Below are 16,620 nucleotides of genomic sequence, written 5' to 3' on the forward strand. Positions count from 1 at the left end.
GAGGGGGAGAGGGGGAGGGAGAGGGGGAGGGAGGGGGAGAGGGGGAGAGACAGAGAGCGTGCGCGTGTGTGTGTGTGTGTGTGTGTGTGTGTGTTTCAAAACAGAAAAAGTAGCTTTTATCCAGGTTATCTGTTTTTGGAATTTTCTTTTCTTTTCTTTTCGAGACAGAGTTTCACTCTTGTTGCCCAGGCTGGAGTGCAATGGCGCAATCTCGGCTCACTGCAACCTCTGCCTCCCAGGTTCAAGTGATTCTCCTGCCTCAGCCTCTTGAGTAGCTGGGATTACAGGCAAGTGCCACCATGCCCAGTTAATTTTTGTATTTTTAGTAGAGACGAGGTTTCTCCATGTTGGTCAGGCTGGTCTCCAACTCCCAACCTCAGGTGATCCACCTGCCTTGGCCTCCCAAAGTGCTGGGATTACAGGCATAAGCCACCACACCCAGCCTATTTTTGGAATTTTCTAAAGCACAAAACACATCATGAAAATACAGCCTCAAATTTCCTTCCACATATATTCCTTGAGACTAATTACGAAGTCAAAGTGAGGAGTTTTTTTTGTTTCCAAAGCATCTTTTTTAGAGAGAAGTAGGTATAGATGGAGTTGCTAAAGATAAAGCACTGAGATGTATCTCTTTCAGGTATGGGAACCAATATTTTCGCTATAAATTAGCCATCTGATGTCCAAAAATAAAGTATTATATATAAAGTAAAACAATCTAAAAGAAAACATTCTAAGTCAAATAGCTGATATAAAAGGAATTTCAGATGTTAAAACAACAAAGCCAAAGAAACAAAAATAAAGTTTAAAATTACATTGAAAGTAACATGTTTTAAGTATTCCTTTTTTTTCTTTTTTGAGACAGGGTCTCACTCTGTCATCCAGGCTGGTGTGCAGGGGTGTGATCTCGGCTCACGCAACCTCCACCTCCCGGGTTCAAGTGATTATCCCGCCTCAACCTCCTGAGTATCTGGGATTACAGGTGTCCACCACCACGCCTGGCTAATTTTTGTATTTTTAGTAGAGACAGAGTTTCACCATGTTGGACAGGCTGGTCTTGAACTCCTGACCTCAAGTGATCCACCTGCCTCGGTCTCCCAAAGTGCTGGAATTACATGTGTAAGCCACCATGCCTGGCCTATTTTAAGCATTTCTATGCCTTTGTCTATGAAAGTGGACTTGCCCGAACTATCAGTACTACAAGCCAGAAAAGCAGGTATTCTAGTTGTGGTTTTGCCTCTTAACTAGCTGTGAATTTGGGCAAATTCTCTAATTTCTCAAATCTCTTTTTCCATTGTAAACCAAGGACTAGTTTCCCTTGTAAACCAGGGACTAGTCAAAAAATAAAGAATTTCAGGTTTAAAGAGGCTTTCCAAATTACACCGTCTAACTCCACTATGTTACAATTGTGGTAATGGAGGCATAGGCATGTTAGGAAACCTTCCTTAATTCACACAGGTAGTTACTAACAAAACTAAACCTAAAATCCAAGTCCAATACTTATGCAATAAAACAGTTGTAAGTTTAAGTTTCTTTATCAATAGCATGATAAGTTTATAAGATCTTGTTGTCTGGCCCTTTTAGGTTCAGTAAATAGGCCGTCCACACTGCCAGGTTAAATATAAATCCAAGTGTTTCTCTACGCAATAATCGAGTTAGTTGTTATACAGAAATTGTATTAGTACGATTATGAACTTTTAGGTTCCACGGAGATGTTGAATGTGAAAAGACTCATATACTTCATTCTACACTTGTCAGATCTAACCTTTATTTAAAATAACTCTTGAAATTTCTATTGGTTTTTCAAGTAGAATTTTAGTGTTCAAAGATAAAGATAAATCAATATTACATAATACATAGATAAAAAAAATCAACGAGTACTTTCAAAATAATAAGATGAAAACTTTCCTCAACCTACTAAAGCAACAAATCCAACTGACACTATTCTAAGAATGCAGGTAATATATTTTTATCTACATTAGTTACTAGACTTACAATGTAGATATTCTTACTTTGAGATGTATATCCACTTTTAAGAATGACTAAGCTTCTTTCCTAATACGAAATACTTACAACTCATGTGGAATATATAATTAGGACTGTATAGAAAGCGAAACGTAAGAAAATCAAATTTTGATAGTGTTTCCTCCCTTTTCTTTTAGGTGCTATGATCAAAGGTATTTGATCACAATTTACATTTGTATTTTTTAAGTTTTTAAATTAAAACAATTGTAAATATATTTATATAGCATTGAGCTAACCAGGTAAATTGCTTAAAATTCTCTAACAAAAGCAAAACAAAAACAAAATTACCCCTTGTATACCATAATTATTTAAAACCTCAAATGATAAATTAGGGAAGTATTCTGGTCTGTATTTTGAAGTCAGGTTATGAAAGCAATCTCTCAGATTGATCACTGTAGGTAATGTACTTTCATATTGGAACATAGTTGCTTCTCATTGCATCCCTTAAAGATGAAGTTATTATTTCAATTTTCAGGCTCGGAGAAATTATAATATCCATTCAAGGTTGTATGCTTTGTAAATTTAAGATTCAGAACACAAACCAAAATTCAATGGAGGGTAGATCATTAACAAAAGCATAACAACAATAAAGGAAATAGCATATTCCAAGGCAGCTACTATGTGCACTTAATGATATCACAGGTTTTTGCACTATAGTAGGATATAAGATTGGAAAGATTCAGTAAAGTCAAATTTTACGGGTCCGAATGTAAATACTGGCTCAGAATGTTAGGTTTTATTCGATAAGTAGTGAAAAACACCTGGGAATTTTTTTAAAATGGGATGTGGTATGAGAAAGGATTAACCTGCAGCAAGGAGGAGGAAAAAAAAATTACTGAGCATCCATTAGCATGGTTCAATGTAATTCATTAAATATTATAAACGGCCACAAAGATGGGTGGCAAGACAAGTGCTGGGTCTTGATTCATAAGATAACTAAAAAACCTACAACTGTACCCTGAAAAAGCATAATTTGGAGGGTAAAAATATGGTACAGTCAAAATTTATTATCTTACTATTAAGGCAAAACAACATTGATGATCTAAACATCAGGGAGTATCCAATGTTTAAAAATAGCCTTACCTTAGATCAGGTGATTCGGCCCTCCCATATCGATCCTGCCACTTCCCAACGCTTGAATTGGCTTTTCTGGAGGCAGTACTTGTCTGAGACTGAGAAGAGGTGCTGTTTCTGGTGAGATAAATTTTCTATGTTTTTTCTTACATATTGTTGTCTCTGACCCCCCTTGTTCTGTTTTTTTTTTTTTTTTTTTTTCTTGACATGCTTTTTCTAAAGTCTTTTAGTATGTTCCTACAGTATCATTCTCAAGTCATATAAACTACTTGCTGTGGTACTAATGGTACTAAGTATTTAAATATAGATGTGCTATCAACACTTTATTAACTCTAGAATATTTTTAGAAATATTCTTCAACATAGTATGATGTCAATGCAGAAATGAGAAAAGAACTAAGGATTTACATCAGGTTACAATACATTATTTAAAAAATACATTTCTGTGCCTCTATGAATTCTTAACATTAATTTTTGCAGTTTTACAAAATCTTATTCAAAATTTTGGTATTTCTTTCCCTATATTCTTCAACAATGAATATAAGTATTGTTAGTGCGACCAGTTAACGGCAACACTCTGATGTGTTTCATAAAAACCTATACTATTTTATAAAAAATCCATTTCAAAATAACTCTTTCAAAGTAAAGTTCCCCAAAAAGTTAATTTTATCCCTGTTGACATACTTCATAAAAAGTTCAGATATGTGCACTATTGCCAATACTTTACAGAACTAATAAGATGCTCTTTCAAAGCAACAGAACATATATACATGTTTATGCATCTGCTTGTTTATGTAAAAAGAAACACAGGAAAAATAAACCAGAAACGAAATGAAATCTGTTCTGACAGGAATAAAAGAAACAGAGAAAGGTGTGACAAGTTTCTATATATCTTTGGATACTCTTGCCTTTGGAACTGTCAGATGTTTTAACGTATGCAAAAAATAAATCAGTGAATGTGGAAGGAAAAACAAATGCTAAAACTGCATACAGACAGACACAGTGAACCAAATTATATATTTTAAATTATTAATAAAACAACTCTGTAGGAAACTTCTGAACCCAATATTTGAACTATATACCCTTAGCTTAAAAAGAGACAAAGAAAAAACTGTAAACAAATCCTAAACTCTACTGAATAGGTTTTCTTATAACAGTAAAAGTTCTGAATCTGTTACATGTGTATTTCAAGATTCTGGGAGCCAGGTTCTTTGTGGAAAAAAAAAAAAGGAGATGCAACATGGAATAGGGAAAGGGAAATAGGAATAAGAATCCTGCGACGTTCAAATGGAAGTAAAAGAAACATGATGATTTCATGACTAAAATGTATTTTAAAAAACACACATGGCAATTGTATCTTGAAAATGCTAATTCTTTCCTAACTCTGAGTGCTGAAAAGGCCTGGAAATAAGGATGCCCTAGTATAATGGGCACAGCTAGCACCCTGAACTTGTTTTTTAATTACCATTCCCCACTAAAAGGAATCAGAGTGCCTTTGAACATGGCTGCTTCTAAGGAAGAAACAGGGAAACTACAAGATAAGCCTGGAACATCCTGGTAATGCCAAACTATAAAAACAACCTTTAAAAAAAAAAGATGGAGACATACCAAAAGGTCACGGAGCAACTTTGAAGAGGAACAATTTGAACATCAAAATGAATTTCAGTATATATAAATCATACATATGGTTTAAACACCATGTATACAAATAAGCTATATTTGTAAGCCACACATACATACTTTCTCACACATAAAATAAGAATTTATGAGTCTAAGTGATAAGTGGTGGAGTGGGAAAGCTCATTTTTGAAGTAGAATGCCAACTAATAAATGTTAAGAGAAATAAGAGTTACATAATCACTATTTTGCAGCCATTACAGTAATAACTGACTAAAGAAAAAATTATCACTGGAGCTAAAATCCCTAAAAAGTTTGAAGAGGAACAGGTTTAGTCTTTCCACAAATTACTTATTAAATACAAAGGAAAAAATAGTAACTTTGCAGTGCAGAAACCCAAAGGACAAGACCACAACGAAGTCAATAGAATTATCATTACTAATAAAATAACATGACAAACTGACATCATGTATCTCCAAGCCAATACACTGAGAAGAGTACATCATCACTTACATAGTATTCCTGCCCAAAAAGCAAAACCTGAATCTAATCATGAGAAAATATCAGGCAAACCCAAGAACAATCTACTCAACAACTAGATTGTACTCTTCTAAAATTCAGTGTTAAGAAATACAAAGAAAAGCTAAGAAGCTGATCCAGATTTACGAAAAACAAAAAGATAAAATAGTTACATTTAATGCGAGAAACTGGATTAAGTCCTAAATCCAGGAAGAAAGATTGCCATAAAGCATATTGGGATAACTTGCAAAATTTATAGCCTGCAGTTAGATGAAAGTACTGATTCACTATTAGATTTTCTGCCTTTGATAACTGTGCCATATGATTATTTAACAGAATGTCCTGGTTCTGAGGAAATACATGCTTAAGTACTTAAGAGTAAAGGGGCACGATGCCTATAATTAACACTCAAATGGCTCAGTAAGAACAATGTTTTTGAGAAATTATGATGCAAATATGACAAAATGTTATTAACTGGAAAATCTGGATAACAGTATATGGAAGTTATTTGTACTTTTTTTGCATTTCTTTGTAAGTTTAAATTTTTGTCAAAGTAAAACTTTTTTTTAAATGACAACAACACATGAAGGAGGCATAATGGGGACTTTTGGGGGTAATGAAAACGTATCTGTCTACATCCTGATTTACAAAAGTATGTTTAGTTTGTAAACATTTAACCAAGATGTGCATTCCTGATACGCCACTTTTCTGTATGTATGTATTTCACAAAAAGTTAAGATGAAAACTTCTAAAGATTAAGCAAAGCATTCCGACATGTTAAATATAAAATTTTACTTAACAATGCCAATTTGCTGGGTAGTACAAAAAGTTGGAAACCCAGCATTTCTATTGATAAAGCATGAAAAAATAGTTTTAAAAGTTCTGTGCAAGCATATCAATACTCATCTATACACTAAAAAGGCAATCTAAGATTTTCAACAATGGAAATACACTGCTTAGGTCAGTAGTACAGCTCGTCAGTCTTAAACATCTACTGTGCGTCCTGTATTATGTCTTAATGAATAACATTTACTGTTTTCTCCCTAAAGTCAATACAATTTTACTTTCAAAGATGTCTATCCAATCTCCATAAATATAATGAATAAAACAAAAACAAATATTGTTATGGGAAATATTTCACAATGACTGAAAAGTATCCTTTTTATCAAATGGAGTCCAGAAAACAAACTTCCCTAATGAGTTGTGGCTGCTGGCCTTTACGTACAAAAGTGACAGTGTGGACAACGTAGGTAACTTCTATAGGTAGCAGTGGTAATTATTCATTTTTGATTTACTAGTGAAAACCCTGCTAATTTTTCCATCCTTTCTTTACCTCCTTTCAGCTGTCCCTTACCCATATTTGCCCTCCATCTCTTCTTAGCCAATGGCCCATCATTACAATAACTCTCTCAAGTAAACGCTCATGTACCTGTCTCCTTTATTCCTTTTTTATAATTGCCTGATACATCAACTTCTGTTAAATCCAACTCTAGCTAATCTGTATAAACACTCATATACCTGAAAGGAGTAACAGAAACACCCAAAAAGCAGCTGACTTGTCTCATTTTAAACCCATGGCCATTAATCTCGAGAAAAGTTGAAAATATACAGCAGTCCCCCCCTTATTCTTGGGGGATATATTCTAAGACCCTCAGTGGAGGATATATCCTAAGACCTCCAGTGGATACCTGAAACTGAAGATGGTACTGAACCCAACATGTACAATGTTTTTTCTATAAATACATGCCTATAAAATTTAATTTATAATTAAACAGTAAGAAATTAACAACAATAATAAAAGAGAACAATTATATTAGGTGAGTGAAAAAGTAATTGCGGTTTTTGAACTGTTGGGATCTGCAGTTTGATACTGGAATACATTCTTAAATAAGTGGTTATGTTACACATCACTTTAATGGGCATTTCTCGCTTTATTTATTTATTTATTTTTCTGCTAATGACTTATTACTTGCTGTTTATTTTATGTTTAGACTATGGAAATGATGTTAGACAAAAAGCAAATTCGAGTAACTTTCTTATTCAAGTTCAAAATGGGTCATAAAGCAGCGGAGACAACTTGCAACATCAACAACACACCTGGCCCAGGAATTGCTAATGAACATACAGTGCAGTGGTAGTTCCACAAGTTTTACAAAGGAGACGAGAACCTTGGCTGGCCATCGGAAGTTGACAACGACCAACTGAGAACAATCATCGAAGCTGATCCTCTTACAACTACATAAGAAGCTGTCGAAGAACTCAACAACCATTCTGTGGTCCTTTGGCATTTTAAGCAAATCAGAAAGCTGCAAAAGCTCAGTAAGTGGGTGCCTCATAAGCTGACCGAAAATCAAAAAAATCATCCTCATGAAGTGTTGTCTTACTCTACGCAACAACGATGAACCATTTCTCTATCGGATTGTGATGTGCGATGAAAAGCGGATTTCATACAATGACTGGAGATGACCAGTTCAGTGGCTGGACAGAGAAGCAGCTCCAGGGCACTTCCCAAAGCCAAACTTGCACCAGAAAAGAATCATGGTCACTGTTTGGTGGTCTGCTGACAGTCTAATCCACTACAGCTTTCTGAATACCGGCACAACCACTTCATCTAAGAAGTATGCTCAGCAAATCGATGAGATGCACCAAAAACTGCAATGCCTGCAGCTGGCATTAGTCAATAGAAAGAGCCCAATTCTCCACAACAATGCCCGACCACATGTCGCCCAACCAATGCTTCAAAAGTTGAATGAACTGGACAACAAAGTTTTGCCTCATGCACCATATTCATCTGACCTCCTGCCAACCAACTACCACTTCTTCAAGCAACTTAACAGCATCTTTTTGCAGGGAAAACGCTTCCACAATCAGCAGGATACAGAAAATGCTTTCCAAGAGTTTGTCAAATCCCAAAGCACGGATTTTTACACTACAGGAATAAAGAAACTTATTTCTCATTGGCAAAAAATATGATTGTAATAGTTTCTATTTTGATTAATAAAGATGTGTTTGAGCCTAGTTATGATTTAAATTTCACGGTCCAAAACCGCAATTACTTTTGCACCAATCTAAAAACAATCTACTATAATAAAAGTTATATGAATGTGGCCTATCTCAAAATAGCTTATTGTAACATACTACAGGTAATTGAAACCAAGGAAAGCGAAACCCAGATAAGGAAGTAGTACTGTACAGTTTCTCTCCCTGTGTCATCATTTTTTTACTCTAACTCATTCCCATCAGCATATAAAAATACTGTAATTCTCTCATCTTGAAAAAAAGGCTTCTCTTGACCCCATACTTCACTCCAGCTGCCCAGCTACTCCTTTCACCTAGTTTATTCACAGAGCTCCAAAAACCTATTTCAGACCTCTTTTCTTCTCACTCAATGCTACCTTCCAGTGGTCTCCTATTTCCAACAGCCTCGCTCTCACCAGATAAGTCTGCATATTATTTTGCTGCGAAAAATGAAAGCAAATAGAAGAGAACTTTCAATTATTCCCATTCCATTATCCACCTACCCATCTGCACTGGTGCCCTGTATCCTGCCTTCCCTCCTGTTCTTATGAATGAACGGTCCATGCTTCTACTTAAGGGCAACTCCTCCACTTGCATATTACATCTCATTCCTTTGGTTTTATTAAACAACATTGCTCTACAACTTCCCTGTCTTACATCATCAATTTCTCCTGCAGTAACTCATTCCCGTAAATATACAAAATGCTGTAAGTATTATTATTTTTTAGACAGTGTCTCACAGTGTCTCACTCTCGCCAAGACTGGAGTGCAGTGGCGCGATCTTGGCTCACTGCAACCTCTACCTCCTCGGTTCAAGTGATTCTCCTGCCTCAGCCTCCCGAGTAGCTTGAACTACAGGTGTGCGTTGCAATTTTTGTATTTTTATATTTTTAGTAGAGATGGTGTTTCGCCACGTTGGCCGGGCTGGTATCAAACTCCTGACCTCAACAGATCTGCCCATCTCGGCCTCCCAAAAGTGCTCAGATTATAGGCATGAGCCACAGTGCCCAGCCAATATGCTGGATTTTTTTTGTTTTGAAAAAAAAACTTCTCCTGATCCCTCATTTCCCTCCAGATACTGTCCCATTTCTCTGGCCCCCACAGAAAGAAAATAGTCTTCCAAAAAGTGCCCATATTTTCTTTCTAATTCTTTTCCTCCCACTCTTTCTTGAATCCATTACAAAGTCTTTTAACTTCATTTTATACAAATGAAAATGATCCTGGTCAGGATCACCAAAGACCATGAATAAAATCCAATGGTCATTCTTAGTCTTCATTTTCTTTACCAATCAATTGGATTTAATATTTGACAGCTGACTTTTCTCCTTCTTGAAACACATTGTTTTCAAGATATACAGTGGGTTTTTTTCCTACTTCATTCATCATTCCTCCTTATTGGTCTCCTCTTACTAGTTAATCCTTATTTTCCTGATATACAAGGGAGTGCCCCAAGGCTGTCTCTTACCACTTCTCCATCAATACTTACCTCTTTATTCCATTTTGTAGTTTCATTTAAATAATATGTAAACACTGATTATCCTAAATTCATTATCTCCAACCCATACTCTTCCCTTCTACTCCAGATCCATACAGCCAACTTCCTACTCAAATTTCCCACTTGCATGTCCAACAGGCATCTAATTTTTATTATGTTCTACACTGAACTCTTGGTCTTCTTCCTCCAATAACCACTCCTCCTTATGGTCTTTTCCATCTCTGTAAATGACAAAACCATCATTCTGGTTCAGTTGATCAGAACGAAAACCTTGGATTCACCCTTAACTGCTTTTTCCTCTACAATCTACATCCAATCCATCGAGATAGGCTATTGGCTTACCTTCTGAAATATATCTGGTATCCGACTTCTCAGCATCTCCACACCATCATCTTGGTCTAAGTTACCATTATCTCTTGCCTAGATAATTGCTGCAACCTCCTAACTGGCCTCCCTGTTTTCACCCATCCTAAGTAACTCTACAGTCTGTTTTTAGTAAAGCGACTAAATCGACACTTTAAAAATCTAAGTAAGATTTCATTGCTCTGCTCAAAATCTGCCAGTGACTCCTCGTTTACTTAATTTATAGGAAAAGCCAAAGTCTTTATAATGGCACACAGCTCTATGTAATCTGGCCCAAATTTTGAAAAGCTAATCAACAACAACAAAAAAAAGGCAAAATACAGAAAAGTTACTGATTTTTAAATAGTTTAATAGCAAACATCTAGAGTATTTTCTAGGTACCAGGCACTGTTCTAAAACACTTTACATAAATGAATCCGCTGAATGTATATAACTACACTGTGAGGGAAGTACTATTACTACATTTTACAGATTAAGAAATCAAAGCATAAGAAGATTAGGGAATTTGCCCAATGATAGCACAGCTAGTAAGCTGCAGAGCCAGCATCTGAACTCCAGAAATCTGACACTCCAGAGTCCAAACTGTTACCAACACTCTATATTGCAGAACACCATAAACTCAATGAATGAAAATTAACCTCTTAAAAAATGTACAAGCCAAAAGAATACTACATATTAAAATATTAAATATTACTACATATTAAAAGCTTAGCTATCATAAATTCTTTAACCAAACATTTTGAGACTATATTTAGTTTAAATAATCACATTTCATTAGGTCTATGACAATTCACAAAAATCCTAGATTACTTTATAACATTTAATTTTGGCTGAAAGCGTCAAGAATCTTTATCTTAGAGCTAGACTAGATGCCACTGTAAGGTCTCTTCCTGCATTAGATTATTCTAAAATATCTCTCATAACAATACAAAACTGCAGAATAACAAAAACAGAAAACTATATAACATAAATTTAAACAAGTAACACAAAAGGTAAGTGATCTGGCCGAGAACTAGTAATACTTGGGTTATTAATTTGTTGCAGGCCCAGACTTTAGTCATCTTATCTAGTGCAAGATTAAACTACTAACCTCAAACTTCGCCAGTCTTAGCCTACTATCCTTTACCAGTTTCCTGGTAATGGCATAATAGGGTAACCATTTGTCACATTTAAGTAAAAAAGACATTTTTTAGCATGTTTGCCTCTTATATATCTGATACCTTTTGGAACATATGAGGTATTATCATATCAAACCAAATCACAAAAAAAATGGTTCCAATTTTAAAGATTTTTCAAGCTGAAATTTCAATAGCCTCTTTCACTAAAATTAGCAAAAGACCTTCAGGCCAATAGATCTAGACTTAGAAGTCCAATAATTCTTTATGTAAGAATAGTGAGCACAGAAAACAGCGAATACTATTGTTACCACCTCTCTTGAATGTAAGATTGTTTCTTTATACATATACATAACTATATACCACACTTCACTTCTTGCTTACCTAGGCTTTTTAGATGGAAAAACATCAAGAAGTTTCTTGTGAAGAATTCATTTTGTACTAAAACAAAGTAGAATGTTCCAGTTTTTTGGTAGAACATTCAGAGCTTTTATACTTCATATAACACAAACACAATGTAAAGATACCAATGTCGTACAATAATTGAGTTACAACTACATAACTAACCTGCTTGGTGGGAGCCCAGTCTTGAATAAAGAAGGAGGAGAAGTAAACTCAGCTTTTGTAGATGGAAGGGCTGTTTCTTTCTCTGAATTTCCAGTTCTTCCCTGCTGTACCTTAAAAAAAAAGGTTATTAGCTTGTTTAATAGAAAACTCAAACATAATGGACTTTAGATGTTAAAATAAGTTTACAACATTTAATTTGAAGTTAAACACTAAGAATGTTTCTTTGCTGAATATTTATTAAAAATAGCCTATTTTAGAATAGTATTAGGTAAAAGGCACCAAACAGAGCATGGGATCAAAATGTTCCAACTATCAAAAAGTTCACATTAATAATACTTAGAAGCAGAACAAATTGTAATTCTTTGGCACTTTCATAAATTCTCGCAGATCACCACAAATAGGTCCCAGATACTTGGTTATGACTTCATGTTTCGAATTCAAGAAAGGCCTTGAAGAATTTTCCCATTCTGTGTTCACCACCCTTATTCTAAGAAAACAACACGTGACCATTTTACCCATTCTGACCATTTTCTATTCAGACTGTGATTTCCTGTAACACAAATGTGAATAATCTGCTACTGTACATCCATACAATTTCTCCCATCACCATTAAAAGTACCACCATCCTGCCAGTTCAGTAGGCTTAAAAGCTTGAAGTCAATCACCTGTCTTAATACCTCTCCTCAGTCTGTCGCCCAGGCTGGAGTACAGTGGTGCAATCACGGCTCACTGAAGCCTCCACCTCCGAGGTTAAAGTGATTCTCTTGCCTCAGCCTCCCAAGTAGCTGGGATTACAGGTGTGCACCATGATGCCTGGCTAAGTTTTGTATTTTTAGCAGAGACAGGATTTCACCATGTTGGCCAGGCTGGTCTCAAATTCCTGTCCTCAAGTGATCTGCCCACCTCTGCCTCCCAAAGTGCTGGGATTACAGGTGTGAGCCATCACGCCCAGCCTTCTCTCTCTTAATATTAATTTCAAAACCAGTTATCTACTTACTCCGTAATTTCTCCAAGATTTGCCTATCCTTTCTGCTCTTATTAGAGACTTTGATTGTGGCCCAGTCACATTCCTCTAGACTGCTGAAATGACTTCTTTATGCTCTTCTGCTTTTATACTCATCTTTTTATCTTAAAATTATCATCAAACTATTCAATTTAAACAAACTAAATTCAAGTTTCCTTACACTTAAATAATATCACAGCATATTTTATGTTCTATTTAAATTCTATTTAAATTCCCTGCTCCACTTAAATTCAGCATCGCTCTCCTTTCCCATGAGGTGAAAGCCAAGAGAATCTCAAGACATTTTGACTGATATATCTGAACTACCAATTCAATTCCAAAATCATCTACCTCCCAACTAATCATTGTGTGAGAAAAAGAAACTCTTTTACACTTAGGCCATTATAGTCAGATAGATCTCTTATTAATAGTGTCCAAACCAATCCCTAATTGATAGCCTCACACAATGAGGATTTTACATTTAGTTTATTTGAAAATGAGTTCTACCACTTAAAAAAATTTTTTTTAAATGCCCTGATTCTAATGAGATGATGAGAATCAGCACTAACGCAATGGGAACAGAAAGAAATGGACTTGACAGATACCTGACAGGTAAAACTGACAGGATCTGGTGACAGAATGTAAACATTATTCATTCATCATTTATTGAATATCTATTATGTACCAGAAGCTGACAGAGAGAAACACAACAGGATCGTGGACCTTAGGAAAAAACAAACACACCAACAATCAGAGCAATATAATAAATATCATGAAAAAAACTAAGAGATAAAAAGATGTTATAATAACACAAAAAGAAATGCATTGTTCTGCCTGGGGATGTCAAGGAATATTCAGAGTTGACACTATTGTCCCCAACTGCTCCCCTGACCACCAGTAATTTCTATGTAACTTCTTTCACGTCTAACAGACATCTCAAAGTTACCATGGCCAAAACAAAACTACTAATTTCCCCTAATCTGATCCTCTACAAATCTTCCCCATATAAATAAATAGCACCATCATCTACTGAGCTGCTCAAGGAAAAAAACCATAGAAATTATCTAATACATATCAACACCCAATATGTCAACTTTACCTTTACAATATATATGCCAAATTCCAATCTGCCATCAGTAAACTTCTTGGAAAACACAGTTGGCAGTACTGTGAGGTTTGTCATTTGTAAAGAGAGTCACACAGATATTCCAGACTATTTACAGATTGTTTGGTTTACACTGAAAGCTATCACTTCACTTTTGTGTGACAGAGAAATGAGATTTCAACAATTCCTTTTTGCATTTTTTATTTTGATTATGAGCCTTTTTATCAACAGATGGAGACTACCTAATTTGGGCATGAGAAGAAAACAGCACAGACACACTGCCTTCAGTGAAGATGCATGCCACTCCATTCATAAGTATCCTTCCCCTGAGAGGGGATAAGAATAAAAACTGTGTTTGGACCACTTGGATCCAAGCGCTACCACACAGCTCACTCTCTAGTGATCACTGATCTCTCTAGCTAACTTTACTGAGTCTACCAGAAGAAGAGGAATGAAGGGAAATTACTCAACCACCCAAAAGAATCTCATTACGGTAACAGTGTGATTGCTTATAAGTTCCCATACAAAAAGGAATCCTTTGACAGCACCTGGGATGATGTATTAGTGTCACAGGATTTTCTTCTTCCTGGTTTCTCTTCACAGGGAAAAAAAACATGAATTCAAAAGGATTCCAGTCTGAGGCACAATCACTTGCTTCCATAACAAAAATATCTCATCTTTTTCGGCACATAAATATTCTTTCATTGGTTAAAAAGAAAAATACCTTTTAATGTCTTAGAACTCTCTGGTGGTAAAAACTGCAGATTTCAAAATTTTCCTTTCATACTCCTATAATTCTCCGAAAGTATTAAGTCTGTGTATGCTTCAATAATTTAGTTAAAAAAATGCTCAATCTGAAATCAACTGCATTGACCATTTGGCTTTGCACAACAGGGAGAAAATAAATGGTTCACTGGTTATTTATACAGAGAGACTAAGAAAGAAGCTATTAATTGCCACTGATTTTATGATGGCTTTAATGTTTATGAAAGCATGATTTTTCAGTTTTATGAGCAATATCCATTTGAGGTTGTAAAAGAAAGCATACAATTCTAATTGTAGGCCGAGCATGGTGGCTCACGCCTGTAATCCCAGCACTCTGGGAGGCCGAGGTGGGCGGATCACGAGGTCAGGAGTTTGAGACCAGCCTGGCCAACATGCTGAAACCCCGTCTCTACTAAAACTAAAAAAATTAGCTGTGAGTGGTGGCAGGCACCTGTAATCCAGTTACTCGGAAGGCTGAGGCAGGAGAATTGCTTGAACCCGTGAGGCGGAGGTTGCAGTGAGTCAAGATCACGCCACTGCACTTTATCTAGCTTGGGTGACAGCAAGAGCTCTGTCTTGGGAAAAAAAAGATTCAAATTGTAGTTTTGTCTCAACATAGAAATATTTGTTTTTGAATCTTCTTCTCACCATGTCATTCTAATTATAAGAAGCCGATGTTTTATTTCCTTTGAAGTTCTGTTATATCAATGATTATTTTGTATAGGTAATTCCTTTAAAAGGCCTACTTAAAGTTAACATCTAAAATACAGTTACGGCGGGGTGCAGTGGCTCACACCTGTAATCCCAGCACTTCAGGAGGCCAAGGCAGGTGGATCACCTGAGGTCAGGAGTTTGAGACCAGCCTGGCCAACACGGTGAAACCCTGTCTCTACTAAAAATACAAAAACATCCAGATGTGGTGGTATACACCTGTAATCCCAGCTACTCGGGAGGCTGAGGCAGAAGAATCACTTGAACCCAGGAGGTGGAGGTTGCAGTGAGCCAAGATCGCACCATTGCACTCCAGCATAGGCAACAAGAGCAAAATTCTGTCTCCAGACAAAAAAAAATCATAAAACCTAGTTATGCCAATGAAGTCCTACTCAGGGTGATATCTATATCCACAAGATGATGTTCATTATTCTTTTTTTTTTTTGAGGCAGAGTCTCGCTCTGTCGCCTGGGCTGGAGTGCAGTGGCCGGATCTCAGCTCACTGCAAGCTCCACCTTCTGGATTTACGCCATTCTCCTGCCTCAGCCTCCCGAGTAGCTGGGACTACAGGCGCCCGCCACGTCGCCCGGCTAGTTTTTGTATTTTTAGTAGAGACGAGGTTTCACCGTGTTAGCCAGGATGGTCTCGATTTCCTGACCTCGTGATCCACCCGTCTCAGCCTCCCAAAGCCAAAGTGCTGGGATTACAGGCTTGAGCCACCGCGCCCGGCGAGTGTTCATTATTCTAATAGGATTTGTTGAGGTGCTTTTCATCCCTGTGATGCTGAGATATATAAATAAGAAATCAAAAAAATTAATACAGATATACACATACACACACACACACACAACATTCCATCACCTTATTATTATGTCTCATCCTAAAACAGTACCTGGCACGCAATAAATACTCAATAAATATTTGTTACTTGACTGACTTTGGCAATCAACTTAAATGTCACTTCTTCAAACTCCATAGAACATGTAGTTTATATCATCTTTAGCATGATTATTTAATTAATACCTAAATTTTCCCATTAAGCACAATAAATGTCCAGACTATAGGCTCCACGTCTATTATGGTGACCTCCCCTTCCCCACAAAGCCTAAGATACTTCCTGGCACAGTCAATGCTCAGTTAAAAACTGGGAAGGAGGAACCAGGAAGGACTGGAGAAGAGATGTGGAAGAGATATTAAAACAGAAAGAGAGAGGTGAGGTCAGAGAAGATATTAGGAAAATGGCACAG

The 16,620-nt window shown here is 36.3% G+C and overlaps 1 protein-coding gene across 23 annotated transcripts in view; it reads right to left on the bottom strand.

Moving 5' to 3' along the window:
• Positions 1–16,620, bottom strand: part of FIP1L1 (factor interacting with PAPOLA and CPSF1) — a 75,025-nt gene that overhangs the window by 39,774 nt on the left and 18,631 nt on the right. For 12 of the 23 annotated variants that reach the window (XM_031935349.1, XM_031935351.1, XM_031935353.1 and 9 more), the window contains 2 exons: positions 11,790–11,899; positions 3,106–3,213 (listed from right to left, as the gene is read on the bottom strand). In XM_031935349.1, the coding sequence (XP_031791209.1) occupies positions 3,106–3,213; positions 11,790–11,899 (218 nt within the window). The remainder of the gene's footprint in view (positions 1–3,105; positions 3,214–11,789; positions 11,900–16,620) is intronic. The other 11 variants (XM_031935355.1, XM_031935352.1, XM_023183132.2 and 8 more) reach the window with 1 other exon arrangement.

Source organism: Piliocolobus tephrosceles, chromosome 3, assembly GCF_002776525.5.
Source record: "Piliocolobus tephrosceles isolate RC106 chromosome 3, ASM277652v3, whole genome shotgun sequence".
NCBI classification, from domain to species: domain Eukaryota; kingdom Metazoa; phylum Chordata; class Mammalia; order Primates; family Cercopithecidae; genus Piliocolobus; species Piliocolobus tephrosceles.